Raw genomic sequence first — 19,364 nt, 5'->3', positions numbered from 1 at the left:
TTCTGTCTTCATTTCGTCCGTCTCATCTTTCTCACCCGAACCACCACCCACCCATTCCCACGATTCCTGAAAGCAGGCTGAAGAGGGCCTTCCGCCCTACCTTCCGGCATAGTCCGGAGGGACTGTCCGCCCACCAGAATTACTGGCTGGTGGGAATGAAACACCCAAAAGTTTAAAAAGTTTAAGTTTTAGGGAAATGCGAAGTTTAGCTCAGCATAGGAAAGAGTGGAGGTACGTGCGTGTCCAACCAGTCTTAGGACTGACGACCTTATGATAATGATGATGAATCGAATTTGTTCTGTAAATGAGTTGGATGAACGTAACACTTATACCAAATCTTGTCAGATTGATTACACTGTTGTGTTGATGTCGACCTTCCATCTATCCGTCTACTATTGGGCGAGAAGGGAGAAGTTGTAAAGTACGAAATAACGCTGAGTTGCATTTCGATCGGTTACGGTTTACGGGTTACGGGGGCCACGAGAGTTTCACGATATCTCCGCAATTTATCATTAGCGAAAGGCAGCAGTGCCGCTGAAGCTGAAGTAAAGTTAATAAATCTAAGACGGGGATCATTGAACGTACGTGTTCCAAGGATTGAAACAGGGACGTTAGCAAGAACCACAATAAAACACATCCCCGGAATACGGTCAAAGTTACAGTTTCAATATAAATTTATTGCACGACGAGCTGAGATAAATTAAAACTGCAACACGAAATTACCTAACTATCAAGTTTCTCGCGCTATTTTCTTTTATTTCTAACTCTTGGAGATGGCGCGTTTAATGAAAAACGCTGTTAACTAAAATAATTCAGAAATAAAGATCAAATGTTCATAATGTCTGTCTCTTTGAAACAATAGAAAATTCTATTTTCGGGTTAGTACCAACCCAATCAAAAAATTAATTGTTTTTTATATGTTAATAAAAAATGACAAGTAATTATTTTTATCTTATCTTAAATTTTTAATAATTATTTATTACATATGATAACATCTGAATAAAGACAATTGAAGTCGTAGAAGTGTTTCCTATAGGTTTGCAATTATCTATTGTCAACGAACATCAAATAAAAACTTACGAAGTAATACCTAAATACAGGTAATGTTTCGCCATCTAGTGGGTATTTGCTACTACGAAAACTACTTTTAATGATTACGTCTACCTAGTCCCATATTAGTGTGGTTATTTATATGCAAGAGAAGCTAAGCGTCCTTTGGAGATAATACTAAAAGAACAAAGTGCAAAGCAAATTGGTAAAGGTTATTGCGGCCAGCAGGTGAATTAATGTGATCCTGATCTCCTGATAACTCCTTGATGATGTTCTTAGGAGATCGACATGGTTCATTGATCACCTCTTAGGATTAACAACAGTTAGTTGCACCACCTTAGTATCTATAAAGCAAGCTCATTAGAGACAAGAGACATAATAGAGACAGGAATTAAGAGGAGTAGAGGTAAACCTAGATTACTGTTCGCAATTAGATGTGGGATATTCTAGTTTTAAGGAAATGTGAATTTAGCTCAGGAGGAGGAGGTGGGTGTCCAACCAGTCTTAGGACTGATGACCTTGTGATGATCTCCTAGCACGAGTGTGGAGCTTCTCCAGAGGTCAGTCCACATTCCGTATCAGAGAAGGAAGAAGTTCATCACTCGTGCTAGCGTTACGTTAGAAAGTAACTTTAACCGACGCCGAACAATAGACCTGAATAAGGAGATCATAAGTACAAAGCACATTTTCACTGGGAAAAAGCTAAAATAGTAAATAAGGAATAACTCATTCGAAAAGGAAAATAAACAGCCCGGACTGTTCAGTAAGTCTAGCACAATATTCACTCAACGTCAGTTTGACATAAATTAATGAAAGTTCTACAATAATGTTGACTTCTTGGGAGATCGACACGATTGAGTCATCCCTTCATAGGATTAGCAACAATTAGTCGCATCACCTTAATATCTATAAAGCGATAGCATAGGAATTTAGCGTCATCAATTGTATTTGAGGAAGGTTGAAGATACTACCGTCCAAAACGTTGTACAAATAAAAAATAATTGACAATGGAAGTCCTAAATGCGAATAAGTATGCAATTTTTGAAATTTTAAATATAATTGTACAATCAAAAAAAAGGCGATCGGCAGAGCAGGCGTGTAGCATTTATATTCTCACTCATTCGTGCAAGTGCATGACACATTTATAAACTGCGAAACTCAAAGCGAAGATGAAATTAATTATTGATAGAATAAATGAAGTTCAAAATGATTCAATGATTTAAATAAATATTGTTCTCAGTTTTTAACATGCGTCTATCATCTGAATGATCGTATTTATTATGTATTCCGTACTCTCATACGCAGATTGAAATTAGTTGGATATCTTGTCTACTATTGATTTACTTTTAACGCGATTTTAATTTTAATACCCTAAATCGAATAATTTTCCGAAAATTTACAGTTAAATGCCTACAATGAGAAAAGTTTCACTTGCATCGTGGTTTCATAAAACCACACAATTGTTTTTCCATCTGATAAGTTCAGAAATTGCGTAATTATTCATCTAAAGTAATTAGGGAGATGATGGATGCATCTAGCCCTAAATACTTCTTTGAAAAACAATACGGGCGAACAGTTGTTGAACGACGAATAAGAAAATTGATTCTTTGTATTGGCGTAGGGTATTTTCATTGTGTCGCTTTACTGCTTTCTTAAAAATGTTAGCATTAGCAGCCTTAAAAGAGTAATGGTTGAGAAGCCATAAAAGTTATTGCCCCCGTCGTACATTCAAACAAATGTTTGCTTCCCATCGGGCAAAATAAAAGTTGTGGCTTTTATTTATTGCTCGCGGGAAAACTTCTGTTATGTGCAACTACATCATGAACAGTATAAGGGAGAATAAAGTAGAGACATGATTTCATCTTTTGACATCTTTCGAACTAGTTCAATATTTCTCCATTATTTTGTCATACTCCTGCCAAACGTACGGATCTGTATGTCTTAGTTTTAAGGGTGCAATTTATAATGCAATAAAACTCCTATAAAACTTATTCCTGCTTTGAGACTTGTTATAGTCATCATATCTAACTCAGACTTTTTAAATAGCAGTAATATGTAGTAGTAAATGGTGGCCCATAAATATTGATCATACGTATGTGTTCTGCCAACTGCGAGGAAATAAAATTCGTTGAGGCACCCTAGTCGTTTAGGTCCCCTTCACCAACCTACATGACTTTAACACAATCGTATTTCCTCTTTTCAATGAGAAACACGATACCTCAAATACCTATCGCATCGCTACAACTTAACCCCCCCGTTTGTAATTGCAAAATTAAACAAAAGTGTACAATTTCGTTGGGTAAAACCACTTTTCTTTCACCACCGGCCCAGTGAACTGTCACAAATGCTCGTGCTTACTCGGCTTACAGGAAGAAATGAATATGTCAGTATCTCATTCACGTAATTTAGAACCACCCAGCGATCGTCATATCATTTGCGGTATTTCGATATGCTGAGAATTTATAGAGCAGGTACTTGTTCACGTGCTCCAAATTGCAAAACAACTTTCAAATAATAATAAGAAAAATTATGATTCAAATAGAGGCAGTTTAGATGAACTGATGCTATTCTGACTCGAGAGGACGCCAGTTCGATTTCGGTTCCGTCTCCGTCTGCCTTGGTCCAAGTTTACCTGTGGTATTCTTAGATCACTTAGGTTAGGTTAGGCCAGGGGTCGGCTCTTTGGATGTGAAGATGCGGCTCTTTAGTTCCATACGAAAATACTATTTTATATGAGGCAGTAATATTCCACAGATAATCTTTCATACTCTTCTATCATCATTTCGTCCGTCTTATCTTTCTCAACCGAACCACCACCCACCCATTCCCACGATTCCTGAAAGGACGCTCAAGAGGGCCTTCCGCCCTACCTTCCGGCATAGTTCGTAGGAACTCCCAGCCCACCAACATTAGTGGCTGGTGGGAATGAAACGTCCAAATGTTCTTTGTTGGTTTCTAACGTTTTCCTAGCACCGGTGGACAGCTTCTTCGCAGGTCTTTCCATTTCCAACTGCAATCTAATCCACAGCCAGCATCGGAAATTCAAGGACTTCTGAAGAAGCTTGCCACTGGTGCTAACGAAACGTTACGAAGTAACTCTAATCGACGAAGGCATTATTATTATTATTGAGACGATGATATTTCCTTAATTTTGATTAACCATGTCCTTTTATAAATATTGCATCATTAAAAAATTGGAATTAGTGGACCAAAGATTTAACTAATTATCCCTGATTAATAGTTGGTTCAATTTTAATAAGATGTTATAAATAAAACGTAATAGTAAAATTTAATATTTCTTGTTCCAGCGAATGCAATGCATGAAGTTCAAACTGTTCAGGGCAACACGGCCAGTTTACCCTGCGACATCACGCCTATCGTTCAAGGAGACAAAATGCATATAGTAATATGGTTTAAAGCAACCAGCAAGGGAGATACACCTATTTATACGTAAGTTAAGAAAAGTAAATGTTTAATAAAGACGTTATTTGTTATAATATAATTAGATACAAACACGCATCAGGGTTGGTTGGGTTCGGATACTGGTAAAATGTATCCGCATATATCGGATACAGATACCGGTTGTAAAGCCAGGCCAGGATACCGGATAGAAGAAACAGATACTTTTAGTTGCAGAATGTATTCTAAATACTTGATACATGGTTAGAAAAAAAAGTTAACCTTAAATTATATATAGTTACTAGAAAGCATAGGGATAACGGATACATTGTTCTCAAAGGATTCACAAATAGGATCCGAATACCGTATCCGGATACCGAAAAACGTATTGGTATCCATAAACAGGTATAAGTTAAACTCTTGTATTCGGGTGCTAAACTTATAACAACAATTATATGTTTAAACTAAACCTTAAGAAAATTTGAACTTGAAGAGAGTAAATATCGATCGGAACTGGTCTACTCAGGAAAAAAGAATTGTTTAAAAAAGGAGGAGCTTATGTTAGTTGATTTAAGTAGGAAACCTATAGGACTGGAATGATAAAAATAAATTTTGGTTCTAAATTACTTGAAAAACCGAAGGAAGAAATATTAAAAGGGATTACTTATAAGTAAGTGCTAATAGTTGACAGCTGTACAACATTAGATAATTTTCTATCATGGATTACGAATGTATTTATTCCGCGTTATCAGATTCCTCAGGAAAGCAAGATGTGTAGTGATTACTTGTAGATAAGAGTGTGTTGCAGTTGCTATGATCGTTGCTAAGATAAAGTTGAAGTCGATGGCGAATTGAGAGACCACGCGACGAAAGTGAAGACGATGAAGAAGAAGATAAGAAGATAGAGGTGGAGAACCGGCTCGAATGGAATTATTGATGGTTGCAATTCCCGCAACCCTTGACCGTTGCATCGTCGTCCTCGATCGATTACCTGACTAAGTGGGACGTCTCGACATGGTGGCACTTTCATCACTTTAAGATTTCAATTTGAGATATCTCACCCATGCCTCGGCATAATGGCGTGAAAAGCCGCATTTTTCAAAGCGACCGACCCGACTCTTTCACTCCTATCTCCTATCCATCGGGCGGGAGCTTCCTTCCACTACTTCCAAGCCGACAAACACACACGTAGATACCCGTATACAGGCACCATCCCGTCTGCATCCTCTTCTGCACTTACGGAATTGGCTTCGAAACTGCACTTTTATGTCTCGCATTAAATGAAAATGACGCCTAGCATGAACGTGACAATGACATATTGAAGCTTCGCTCGCTTGAGAATTTGGCGGAATTGTTGGATATAACTGGATGGATCATTCAAGCCTAACAAGCCCTTTTAAAGGAATATTAGTGTACGAGCACATATTAAACATGTTTGAGGAGGTATCTATTAAAGATTTTCAATTTCCGAGTTGTTCGTTTCGAAAATCTTTTCACAATAGCTTTTACCAAAAACAATACAAAATTAATTTGAAAAGAGTAATCGGCTAGGTATCCCACCTTATATACTTCCTATTTTCTTGACTCTTCAGTCAAATAAATAACTAATGCTTTAGTTACACCTTTAGTTACTTTAAGCTCATCGGTAATTTATTGCTGTTTTTTGGTTTTCAAGGTTGTTAAAGGTGTATGTTTGGAGCACGGCGTTGTACGGGTGTGAAACATGGACAGTGGGAGCGGCGGAAAAGAAAAGGTTAGAAGCGTTCGAAATGTGGTGTTATAGGCGGATGATGAGGATATCGTGGGTAGAAAAGGTTATAAATGAAGAGGTATTGGAAAGAATAGGAGAACAGAGGACTCTATGGAAGTCAATAAAAATAGGCGAGATAGGTTGGTAGGACACCTTCTCAGGCATGAAGGTCTAGTCAGAGACATATTAGAGGCAGAAACAGGAGTTAGGAGGGGTAGAGGTAGACCTAGATTAGATTACTGTTCGCAAATAGTTAAGGATGTGGGCTGTTCTAGTTTTAGGGAAATGCGAAGTTTAGCTCAGGATAGGAAAGAGTGGAGGTACGTGTCCAAACAGTCTTAGGACTGATGACCTTATGATGATGATTTTGGTTTTCACAACCTCTCTTCGAAAGTCTAATATTTCTTCAAATGTTTTTTTAATATTCCTAATCTTTTGCTGTAGCGATCGTGAAAAGCAAAACCAAGACTGAGATCATTATGTTTATTTAATCTGCACTTTTTCGTCAGAATAATTACAACGCACGCTGGTAAACCCATAAAAAAATAAGGAACAATAACGTTACGATGGGAAATTATACGAGGTTGATGACAGTTCGCGTACCAGTACTTCGCCTTTTCCACAGAGACTGCACATAATTACACCCTTTCATTTAACACGGACCACTTACCCCCTCCTTTCTATTAAAGAGCGCTTGAGGGTTTCGTTTTGCAACGCGCGCTACGTTGCAGAAAAATAGGTCATCATCCCGAATAGGATGGCGCATTCGGAGAAGAAAAACGACACAAACGAAATCGATGTAAAAACTAAAACGAGAAATTATGTAGACCTATAAAAATATATCAAAATGAAGAGACATCTTACTTTAAGGGAAGCAAAGAACCTTTAATACAGTTTCAATTGGTGTGTCAGTTTTGACTACACATATTAGAAAATACGGTTAATAATAATATCTAACAATAAACTTACAATTAGTCCAAAAAAAGAAAATCTAACAGGCTAATTTTTTCAGGGTCGATGAAGGACTGTCTCCTAAGTATGGAGCCAAGAGATCACACTCGGAATCCGTCGGGGTGGTACTGAAATAGGGGTGGCTTCTTATTTATCTTTGTTTTTGGAAATTTTGTTTTCCAGCATATGCAGACTAATATTCTCTACAATTTTGCCTTATAAAATTTGTTTATAACTTTTATATTTTACGCTACAGTGTCCATTATAGATCTGAAAAAATGCCTTATTTATTTATTAACGCTGGTTAATATCAACATTAAACAAATTAATCGTAAGGAAAAGCAGTAGTGAGTTTTATTATTTAACTACAAGTAAGGCAAAAAAAGCATTCCTTTTGCGTAAACCCCAAAGGGGTATGTACTTTCATATAACGAGAGTTGGAGCGTAAAATATACAAGTTATAAAAAAAATATATGAGGGCAAAGTTGTGGAGAATATTAGCGTGTAGGTATATACCAAAAAGAAAATCCAAAAACGAAAATAGATAGGAAGCTATCCCTATTTCAATATCACACAGACGGATTTCGAGTGTGATTTTCTGACTTCATACTCAGGAGATAGCCCTTCAACTACCCTAAAAAACCGTCTGTTAACAATTTCTTTTGCACCCGCCACCCCATGACACCGTCTAGTTTTACTGGACTAACAACCTATTTCTTCATATGTGGAATATACTCGTAAAAAATGAAAAACGTAATAATAATACACATCTTTCTATTTTAATACGTTCGCGAAAAGAGTGTGGTCGAAATGGGGTGTGGGATGGGGATTGGGGGCAAGTGCTCTTAGCGTTTCGAGCGTATAATGCCGTCGGCATTTATCCTTCTATAGTGTCCGCAATTTGTTTTGCTTACGGTGCATTGCGGTTGAAAAGGAAACCCATGAGATCCTTGACACTCACGTGTCGCGGTTTCCCGGAATATTTATATGCGCGATTTCTTTCCTGGTTTCCTGGCGAAAAAATGTCGCTATTACGAACCCACGACTTTCGCTTATTGTTTCGCTTATTTTGACGTCTTTCTTTAACGTACGAGGGATGTTTTCTAAAATGCTAGGGATCAGTAAAGGTGAAAAATATGGAATATTTTTCTTGTGGGATATACAGATAATGGACACTTTTAATTCACATCAATAATTTATAAAAAGATACAAAGGGGTACCAAAAAGTTTACCACACCCATACAATTTTACGGAAGCCGAAACTTTTTACTTTTTTGACTTATTTAATTAGAGGTCCAAGATAAGCTACTGATACTTTATATAATAATTTTAATTACTAGTTACGATACAGTAGCCTTGGGATTAAATCTTACTTTTTCTCATTTTTAATAAGTATAATGTTGTAAAAGTCATAAGTAGCACTCTATTTAATCAATAAAGTATCAATTTTTTGCATATTGCCTCACAAGAATATCTCTTAATAAGTTGAATGCTTTTTGTGAGACAACAGTCTCCAAAGTTAGGAAAATTTTAAACTCTCAAATCTCGTTTAACGAGATATTATTTTACCCACTTGAATCTTAAATTTTAAACTTTAAATTTTAATAAGTACAAAAATATAAGTAACTAATCACCGGCAAATGGCTCATAAAAGAGACAGTCAACATTCAATAAAAAATTTAACGACAAAGTAGAAAATGAAAATAGTTTTAGTAGTAGTGGTGTTTGTAACATCAGATTGAATTCCACATAAGTGTAAAAGATATAATAGCCTACCGTTGGAGGAAGCAAATTAGATGCAAAAAACAATCGCACGGTGAGTTTAGCAGCCTGGTTAAGGGCAATTTTTTTTTTTAAGAAAATCACATTAATATAAAATCCTAAGCCGGCCCTGTGCGTGAATGGCAAAATAAATATCTAGCGAATAGCGAGTAGAACAGCTACATGGATGGACATTGTAAACATTGCCGATTATCAAACATCTAAGATAAACAACATAAACAATTCAGTATTATATATAAATAAAAACATTTGTTCATCGCTGACTTGCAAGTCTTGCACTCGCTGCAAATGATAAGGATGCACATGATCTAACAAATAAACAATACATGAGCAAAAAATACAGAACAAATACTCTACTGATGCTGGTAATTATACCAACTGCTTGAATGCGGCGTTGCGGGGCCGTATTTCTAATACCAGGGCCGGAATTGAATTTACCTGTACTTTCAACTACGTTTTTCTTTGAAACGGTGAGCTTTCAGACATACGCACATTTTAGAAAATACTACAAATGGCGCGGTAAACGTCATCTGTAGTACGATGCTACATTTTAGGATTACGTATGCTCCAACAAGGTCCACTTGTGTGGATATCTACTTGCTGAAAACGAATCCCGGAGTAGCCAACCTCAACGTGATAGGGACGTTAGCATAATCTAATAAAGTGGTCTGTATTCATACGTAATCCTAAAATGTAGCATCGTGCTACAGATGGCGTTTACTGCGCCATTTGTAGTATTTTCTAAAACGCACTGTTAAGACAGCAGGTAAAAGTTGGTCTGTGTTCTGTAGGAGCTGCCTGCGACGCGCTGATGAGATCCAAAAAGATCGAAATCGTGATCCGCGTCTGGCAGTTTCGACAGAATACAGACCACTTTAAATTATTTTATACCCACATTTACTTAGTTTTCATATTTTATAGTGTTCTATCGCCTCTTTCAAGCTCGGCATTTAATTCCGTTACATCCTATATACCTATATCTTTATGTAGAGAGACGGCGATTTAATATAAATGGCGGGTTCTAAAAACAAATCGTGTTTACAACTGAGAGGATTTGCAAGCGATTAAGGTTGTGTCATGGTTTCGTTGATATCATTTGGATCTACTGCGATATTTATCTTAGCAGAAGGTATATTTTTTGTCGGTAGGTATATTTGTACGATTTATTTGTGTTGACTTGAAAAAAAAAATCATCCGGCTTGTCGCTTTCCATTTCCTAAATAAATACTGGGAAGGAAATATTGCAACAGGGATTGAAAATAAAAATGATACGTATCGGAAAAAATGACGTTTACTTTTATATAGAAACTACGTGGATAATCCTATGTTTTATAATAAATTTGTACGCAATATGTTAAGTATGTAAAACTATGCAAGGACAAGATAATAGTTTCAGGATTCAACTTCTACTTGAGGGTCGGAACTTTTCATATTTAAATATTCAAATAATTGTTTAATGATTTAAATTTCTGGCATAACAATATTCAAGTATTGGAACAATTAAGCATGTAATAAGTTTCTATTCTGCATAATTGAGCAATTTACGTTTGATGCTTTTCGATTCGATGCATGTTCAGTGTTTAAATTATATTATTGTGTCTATAATACTTATGTACAGGCAGGCATTGAGGCGCCATCGAGCTCTAAGCGAGAGACTCAAATCTCTCAATAAGTGATGTCTTGATGGTTGAAATTTCAAGTCCCAGTCTTTCTACGATAGACCCAAGTCTTTCAATTTTTCAGTTTTATTCATTCAGTCTCTCTGTGAGAGACTCGAATCTCTGAATTAACAATTTTATCGTTCGAGTCTCTCATACAGAGACTGTGAGAGATCCATAAAAACACCTAGGCAATAACTGAGAGACTGTGAAAAACAGTGAGAGACGCTCTCAGAGACGCTGAAAGACTCTGAGAGACTAAAAATTTTTGTCTATGGACTGTATTTATATTAATAACCTAATGTTTTTGTGATTTGCTTGGTTGTGTAGTTGTCAATGTACATTTTAGTACCTGTGTTAGTTGAGTTACTCAATTCGAGACTAACTCAAAAGATGCGAATTTTACAGTCATCTTTTATGGGCACGGTTGTAAACATAAAAGAGCGCCGTTCGGGGGTTTAGTGGCGCACAAAGCGGATTGTTACCAAGTCGTAAGATTGCGGCAAGTTTTAAAATTTACTCGTTTCGTTTTTAAACTAGGACGAAAAGTAGCAAAATGCGCTTTAGTAGTCGTCCATTTCATTAACTTTATAACATGAACATCAACAAAGAGAAACAAGACAACAAAGCAACCCATACTCTTCCTCTGGCCACTAATATTACCAGTAATGTTACAATTTGATTTTAAGTTATTCTTTTTGAAATTTGACCAACTCGAATACCTAGTGTACATTTCACGTTGATACGAAGACATTGACAGGTATAACAGCATTTTGTTTAAGTGATAAGATTAATTTTGAAAGTAAAGAATATTAAAAATAATGAAATTTTAATTTTTTTGTAATTTATAATATAGATAACTTTTACTGAAAATGTTTTGAAACCATTTTAATTTCAGAAATGATGTTTCGAATTGTTCTTTCTAAATTAATTAAACTAAAATTAATGAAGTTGTGNTTTTTAATGAGGACATTCTGACGTTTCTTCAAGTTCTCTATGACCTCCATATGCTAAAATTTGATAAAAAAAAATTTTATATATATCTTTCAATAAACAAGCGAAACCGATGTCTGATCGAGATAAAACTACTTGTCCCGAATTTCTGAAAAAATTTCACAAAAATACTTTTTCCATATTTTTCTTTATTTGTCTGGGAAATTATGTATTGGTTACTAGACTATTGTAGTCTGTAGTACGATGTTACATTTTAGGATTACGTATGCTCCAACAAGGTCCATTTAAATATATGGATATCTACTTGCTGAAACGAATCCCAGCGTAGCTAACCTCAACGTAATAGGCACGTTACCATAATCGAATAGAATAATTCGAAGTGGTCTGTATTCTGTCGAAACTGCCAGACGCGGATCGCGATTTCGATCTTTTTGGATCTCATCAGCGCGTCGCAGACAGCTCCTTCAGAACATAGACCAACTTTTACATGCTGTCTTAACAGCGCGTTTTAGAAAATACCACAAATGGCGCGGTAATCGCCAAAGAAAATATAAATAAAAAACTCAAATTGATAAGAAGAAGGACAAAACGTAACTAACTCTAAATTATGCAACAAAATCAAAAATTGTTCGGGTGCCACCACCAATACCTGGCATGCAATAAGAGGAAAAACCCAACAAAGTATGACTCTGCCTCGAGCTATTAAGTTCCTGTAACCTGCACACAATTACATTACCGTCGAAGACCTTCACGAAAACTAACCATTAGGACCAAATCGGACTATTATTGTTTGCAAAAGAACATTCAAGAGATATTTGACTACCATTATATGCATTTGAAATTATGAAAATTTCCAATACAATAAAATAAAATAGATCCAATAATGATAACCAAATCTATCTCTGACGTCTAAAAAAAAAAAAACAATAAAAATTAAACTGAACCAAAAATAATTAACGAACTTTCTTTTTCCTGCATAAGTGAAAGACTATTTTGATTGTTACAGGTTCGATAGTCGTGATAAACAGCTTGAATTAGGCAAGCACTGGTCTGAAGAATCACTGCTGGGCAAAAGAGCGATGTTCCGGTATCAGGATGAACCAGCAAAGCTGCTACTGGAAAACGTTAAGGACTCAGACGCAGGCATGTATCACTGTCGGGTTGACTTCCAGCGGAGTCCGACCAGAAACGTCAGGGTCAATCTATCAGTAATAAGTAAGTTATCTGCTTCGTAAAATTGTTTTAATGTAAATAAGACTTTTCCAACGAATAATACAATTATACGAGAGATAGGCTGTTGTTAAGTTTGCTTTTCAAACGGATTTTCAGATATAGAAGGTGAAGGAAAATAAATATACTTTACAGTAAATAAATAAGAGGACGATGAACAGTCTTGAGACCTTTAAACTTGTAAAATGCACTTTTTGATGACGCTAATCAATGTTAAACGAAACCAACAAGGAGACTTCTAATCTATTCTTCTAAATTGAATCAATTATCTAAATAAATTTGAGATAGGACGAATAAATATATAGAAAATCAATTACAACAAAAATTTTGTTTCAGTTCCCCCCGAAAAGTTAACGATATTGGGGGAAAACGGCTCAAACATACCCTACCATATTCTTGGACCCTACAACGAAGGCTCTTCCGTTAACATAACGTGCGAGGTCACGGGAGGTAAGTACCTATATTCATTTTGACGTGACAACGTCTTATAATTCGATGGAGCCGGCTGCACGCACCAGAAAACATGACTCATGCGGCGTTACCTCGCTCTGAGGCGTTCCATTTAAGGCTTGAAGTGCAAGCGAGAGCGCGGAACGAGCGACAAAGAGGCACAATCGGCCTCCGCGTTCGGCAGCGTTCGACATCTGTCTCTCTCCTACTTGAGTGAGCGATGTGTCCGCGTGGACAGCTGCTATACAATAATACATTTCCATTTAGCTCCTTCTCTATATCCATACAAAACATCTATCAAACAAATAAAATTAAAATTTTCTTTTGAAAAATAAAACCATCCCATCAGTATTTTCTTATGACGTTGTCACGTTCAACTATCGTCAGTAAACCGACTTTACAGACAACCGATTTTTTGATTTAACTATTATTTGTTTAAAAACGCATGTTACATCGTATAAATAGCTTGTACAAACAAAGAGATATTTATCGGAAAATATCCATGCTGTTTAATTAGTATATCGAAGACGCGATAAACATCATTAAGTATGCAGGGGCAAATGATTGATATGCTTAGATTTGTAGATCTAACTAGGAGAAGTTAGAGATAGCCTTAAATAAAAGAAAATGGTTCTGACCAAATAGTACGGTATGAAAATAAACAATGAGAAAAACAAGTAAGGAAAGAGTAAATATAAAAATAGGAGACGAAAGGTCAGAAGAAGTCGCTTATATTTTATATCTAGGAGCTCAGATAATTCAGGATGAAAGGAGCAATAGACATATAAAACAACGGACAGCGTAGGGTCGAGTCGTCTTAATTAATTAGGGATAATTGCAATTAGAATTCGACCACGGCAGAAAAGCAGGGAAGCTTTTCATTGTCAATTAGAAATCGGCCGTGAAAGCCTACGAACTATTAATGCTATAGATGTTATTCAGAAATAGGCGAGATAGGCAGGTAGGACACCTTCTCAAGCATGAAGATGATAGGTTAGTTAAAAATCTATTAGATGTAGAAGCAGGAGTTAGGAGGAGTAGAGGTAGACCTAGGTTATGTTACTGTTCACAAATAGTTAAGGATTTTCTAGTTTTAGGAAAATGCGAAGATTAGCTCAAGATAGGCAGAAGTGGAGGTGCGTGTCCAACCAGCCCTACGACTGACGACCCTATGTTGATGATGATTCCTGGGCATACAAACAAAGATAGAAGTAACTTCTATGCTCGGGAACGGTTAATTTAGAAGTTCGAAAAAGGTTATTTAAGGTGTATGTTTGGAGCACAGTGCTGTACGGGTGCGAAACATGATGATGGCCAATGAGTGTAGACATATTAAACAGTGCAGAGTCGGATCGCTTTTAACTTTAACTTTTGGTTTGAGATCGATTAATTTTGAAATTGGAAAAAGATTATTAAATGTATACCTTTTGATGTTTGGAGCATGACTCTGTATGGGTTTGAATCGTAAACGGTAGTAAAAGTTAGAAGCTTCTGAGATGTGGTGATATGAAAGGGTATGTACCGTAAATACAGAAAATGTTATAAATGAAGAGGCATCAGAAAGATGTACAAGAAGAGAGGGCATTATGGGTGTAAATACAAAAGGCGAAATATGTTGATAAGATACTTTCTCAAACACGATGAGTTTGCTGCAGGAGACATAATAGAAATAGAAAACTCTAAAAATGGGAAGATTGGCTCAAAATAAGAAAAGTGGAGGCGCATATCCAACCAGTCTTCGGGTTAAAGACTAAATAGTGATAACTGATGACTGTACATACCAAATACTATACTTTCATAGAAAAATAAATGCTATTCAGAGTTACAAAGTGGAGAAATTGAAGATATTCTGTGTAAGAATTTTTTTAAAATTAATTGTGCGTAGTTGAAATTGAAATTTCTTAAAATTTAAAATTAGGTTGCTCGGGAGGGTAAATATCGATTCGGTCGTGCCGTCGTCCGAGTAAAGCCACATTCGTTTAACACCTGCTTGTTACAAATTGAGCCGCTAATGATTAATGAATAGGAAGGGGAACGTCGCCGTAGAAGCCCCAGTTAGTTTTTTGATTAAACTTTACAGCGTGCCAATTAATTAAAACTCTAAATAACATTTGCCAACCCATACAATGTTTTACAACTCAACTTACGTAAGTTTTAGAAGCATTAAACTTGTTTTACAAAGCCCAGGTAGTATTGTTGTAAACATTTATTCATAAATAGGTACATTTAAATTTAAAATTAAACTTATTTGACACGTATTGTACAAAAAGGTATAACGAAATTGAGACAGGAATTAATACAGGAAATATTTGAAGAAACAAATTTAAAAATAGGAGATTGAAAAAAATATACAGCAGAATTTGGAGCCCAAAAATGGGTAAGAGAAGGCTGCCTAATAATCCCCTACCCCTCATTACTTACACAGCGGAAATGTAGGAGTATATCAAGGGGAGACGAGAAGAAGGGGTTGCAATTCAAAACTGGAGGAATTTTACTACCCTGGCGACTTGGTTATAATAGCAGAAGCAAAGGAAGAAATAGAAAAACTACCCGAAATTATAAGAATGTACATAACAAGGAAGAAACTAGAACTAAACCCAAAAAAGTCATCAAAAGTGATGATATTCCAAAAGAGAGGAAGAAGAAAAATATACAAATGAAAATTGAATAATGAAGAGACAGAGGAAGTCATGGAATTATCTCTTTAGGGTACACATATTTAAAAGCAATAATGTTGACAAGTGCCTCCCTCGCAGGTTGGTAATCACTAAAGTATAAGAATAGGAGAAAAGATATCTGGTAAGAGAAGAAACCAAACCTGAAAATATTAGAATGCATTTTACTTACACCATGTGCCATACTACCATTTTTACTTACTTACATTTCACCATGTTGAAAGAAGAAAACTGATAGGTATCGTGCAATGAACGAAAACCTAACGAATATTAGACGAATAGCGAGTACAAAACATGCAGAATGTGATACAATATACCAGAATAGACGAAACATGTAATGATACAAGTGCAAATGCATGAATGGAAGACCTAATGAACGCAAACACAGCGAACACGGAATGATAAAAAAGTCATAGAAAAAAGGAAAGGAAACAAAACCAGGAGGCAGGATGTGAATGTATGGGAGGCATAGAAAAAGAAATATACAGGTATATTATATATGTATCTCGAAAGGAAATCATTATTTAAAATAAAAAAATACAACGTGTAATTATACAACACGCTACTGAAGTGAAACTTCTTCGAACACACAAACATACCGGGATAGGGGTTAAGGAATTGGTTTAATGGGGTGCACGGGTGCAATGCTGGTAGTAAATATACTATAGAATGTCTTTATATACAACAATCACAGCTGTTTTGTCATTAAGCAATACAAACCGGCCGGTACCGCCGCAACCGCAGTTTAAATCTGTAATATCTTCGAAAATATTCATTTAAATTACATGCTGTAAAGGGACATATTGATCTGTATTAAATGCACAATGTATTTAAAAGTACTTAATTGGATAAGGATTAATGCTGTATTGCCTACAATCGCTTCGTAAATAAGCCATTATGTCTCGTAAAAAGTAAAGGATAAAAAATGGCTATTGTGGGTTATCCCTAAGGGATAGATATATACCATCGCGGACTTTTTTGTAGACCCTTTTAAGATGTACATTACTGTAGTATATTATTTTGATCTGTCTCGTAGGGTTCAGCCAGCGTTTGCAATGTAAGCGCAAAAAAATGTGTTTATTTAAGACATCTCATTAGAAACCTTTAAAATTATTAGTGTTTCTCTNCATATTGATCTGTATTAAATGCACAATGTATTTAAAAGTACTTAATTGGATAAGGATTAATGCTGTATTGCCTACAATCGCTTCGTAAATAAGCCATTATGTCTCGTAAAAAGTAAAGGATAAAAAATGGCTATTGTGGGTTATCGTAGGGTTCAGCCAGCGTTTGCAATGTAAGCGCAAAAAAATGTGTTTATTTAAGACATCTCATTAGAAACCTTTAAAATTATTAGTGTTTCTCTACTACATTATGCATGTATTATACATACAAACCTTCCTCTTGAATTACTCTACCTATTAAAAAAAAACCGCATTAAAATCCGTTGCGTAGTTTTAAAGATCTGAGCATACATAGGAACAGACAGCGGCGGAAATGCGTTGCATGATTTCGTTACATAGCAACTCGCATGAAACGAACTTACCCTACCGTGCGTAAAGAAGTTTCATTTTGAAAAAAGATGTAACGGAATTGATAAGTAAAAATATTATCTGAAACGAAGCATCCCAATGTACGCTATCTAACAATTATTACCAAGCTGCAATCGTTCGGAACATTGTTCAGTATTTAACACGCAAATCGAAAATACCCGAATGACGAAGTACGGGCTTTGTAATCTTCTAAAAGCCGCTATGAAAAGGACTCCGCCAGAATCCTGTTTTATTAATCGTACTGTCATTATGTCGTATCGTAATAATGGTCCGTGCATCATCCATTCACAATTTTCAGCGATGTGTCTAAGTACGATTCGTACACACATACATACATATCAATAAATTTACACCTGTGCAAAAAACGTACACGTACGAACGTATGAATGTAAAAATTCGCCTCTGCATTTTAACAAATAATTCACGGGGATACAAAAGGGGCGTTAGTCAGTAGTCGCAGCATTTTTTGAAAAGCTGTAATGCATTCCTACCCTTGTCTATAGAACGAGATATTATGGCACCGGGCGTAATTCCGTATCGCGTCAATGAAGACCGACAATTGATGGTACACAACAAAAAAAAAAATAAATGAAAAAGTGACAGAAATGGAATGGCATCCGTGTAATAAACTCTACATGTAAAGTGGCAAGTCAGATTTTTAATTACTTAGGTCACTACTACTGCATTGCCAGGGTAACAGGGAATGATTGCAATCTATATATATAAAAGAAAGTCGTACTAGTTACACTATTTATAACTCAAGAACGGCTGAACCGATTTGGCTGAAAATTAGTGGGGAACTATCTTAGAACCAGGAGACGGACATAGGATAATTTTCTTTATCCAGTTCCAGTGGAATTTAACACAACACGTGGTATAAGGAAACGCAACTGACATGGAATAACCAAACGCAACTGACAGCAAAACGAAAAATTTATGTCAAAACATCAGTCTGGCAGTTCATTTGTTAAAAATGGTATAATAAAAATTCAATCTCTGTTGGGGGGGGGAAGAGTGATGAGGAAGAGTTGCAATGTTTAAATGGAACTTGAAACTTTGTCTTAATGGTCTCTCATTTAATTTCTGAAAGACCTATCTCGACATTTTAAAAAATGCAACCTCCAAAGGGGGAGGGGTAAAAAGGTGTTGCAATTTTTGTTTGGGATATACTTTATTGTAATTTACTTGAAACTTGGTATATATGCTCTATAATATTATTAATCAAATGAAAAGAGGTTGAAACGTTTCCATGGGGTATATTTTATTTGTACTCGGATTTACTTGAAGGCTGCTCATTGTTGAAATTAAGCAAATACATGTTTTGGCAATTTTTAAAAATCAACCCTTAAGGATGAAATGTTGTTGCTACGTTTGCATTTGAAACCACCACCAACACCTAGCATGCAACAAAAGAATACGAGCCAGAAGTCAATAAGGGGAACAACCCAACAAGGTATGCCTCTTGCCTCGAACCATCAAATTCCTGTAACCTGCATACAAGAGCATCGATAATAAAATTAACAAAGGTGGTTGCCGTCGAAGACCTTCGCAGAACCTGACCATTGGGACCGAATCGGCCTATTAAAGTTTGCAAAGAACATTCAAGAGAAAAAAAAACTTAACACTTTTGGGTGTTTCATTCCTACCAGCCAGGGTGGAAGGCCCTCTTCAGCCTGCTTTCAGGAATCGTGGGAATGGATGGGTGATGGTTCGGGTGAGAAAGATGAGACGGACGAAATGAAGACAGAAGAGAGTGAAAAATTATGTGTGGAATATTACTGCCTCAGCATTTGCCTAAGTGATCCAAGGAAACCACAGAAAAACTTGGACCAAGGCAGACGGACCCGGAATCGAACCGGCGTCCTCCCGAATGCTAAGCAATGGTCTAGACCTCTAGGCCATGCCGCTCGGT

General features: G+C 36.2%; 1 protein-coding gene and 1 long non-coding RNA gene across 2 annotated transcripts in view; one reads left to right on the top strand and one right to left on the bottom strand.

Annotated features, from left to right (window-relative positions):
- LOC108735134 overlaps nucleotides 1-19,364 on the bottom strand; it is a 478,298-nt gene that overhangs the window by 261,141 nt on the left and 197,793 nt on the right. The gene's annotated exons all lie outside the window — the stretch shown is intronic.
- LOC108735133 (hemicentin-1-like) overlaps nucleotides 1-19,364 on the top strand; it is a 283,534-nt gene that overhangs the window by 109,121 nt on the left and 155,049 nt on the right. The window contains exons 2-4 of the mRNA XM_018466969.2: nucleotides 4,359-4,500; nucleotides 12,551-12,759; nucleotides 13,111-13,224. Of these exons, the coding sequence (XP_018322471.1) occupies nucleotides 4,359-4,500; nucleotides 12,551-12,759; nucleotides 13,111-13,224 (465 nt within the window). The remainder of the gene's footprint in view (nucleotides 1-4,358; nucleotides 4,501-12,550; nucleotides 12,760-13,110; nucleotides 13,225-19,364) is intronic.

This window comes from Agrilus planipennis, unplaced genomic scaffold, assembly GCF_000699045.2.
Source record: "Agrilus planipennis isolate EAB-ADULT unplaced genomic scaffold, Apla_2.0 scaffold34, whole genome shotgun sequence".
NCBI classification, from domain to species: Eukaryota; Metazoa; Arthropoda; class Insecta; order Coleoptera; family Buprestidae; genus Agrilus; species Agrilus planipennis.
Note: the sequence above shows the minus strand (reverse complement) of the source record. Positions and strands in the feature narration are given on the sequence as shown.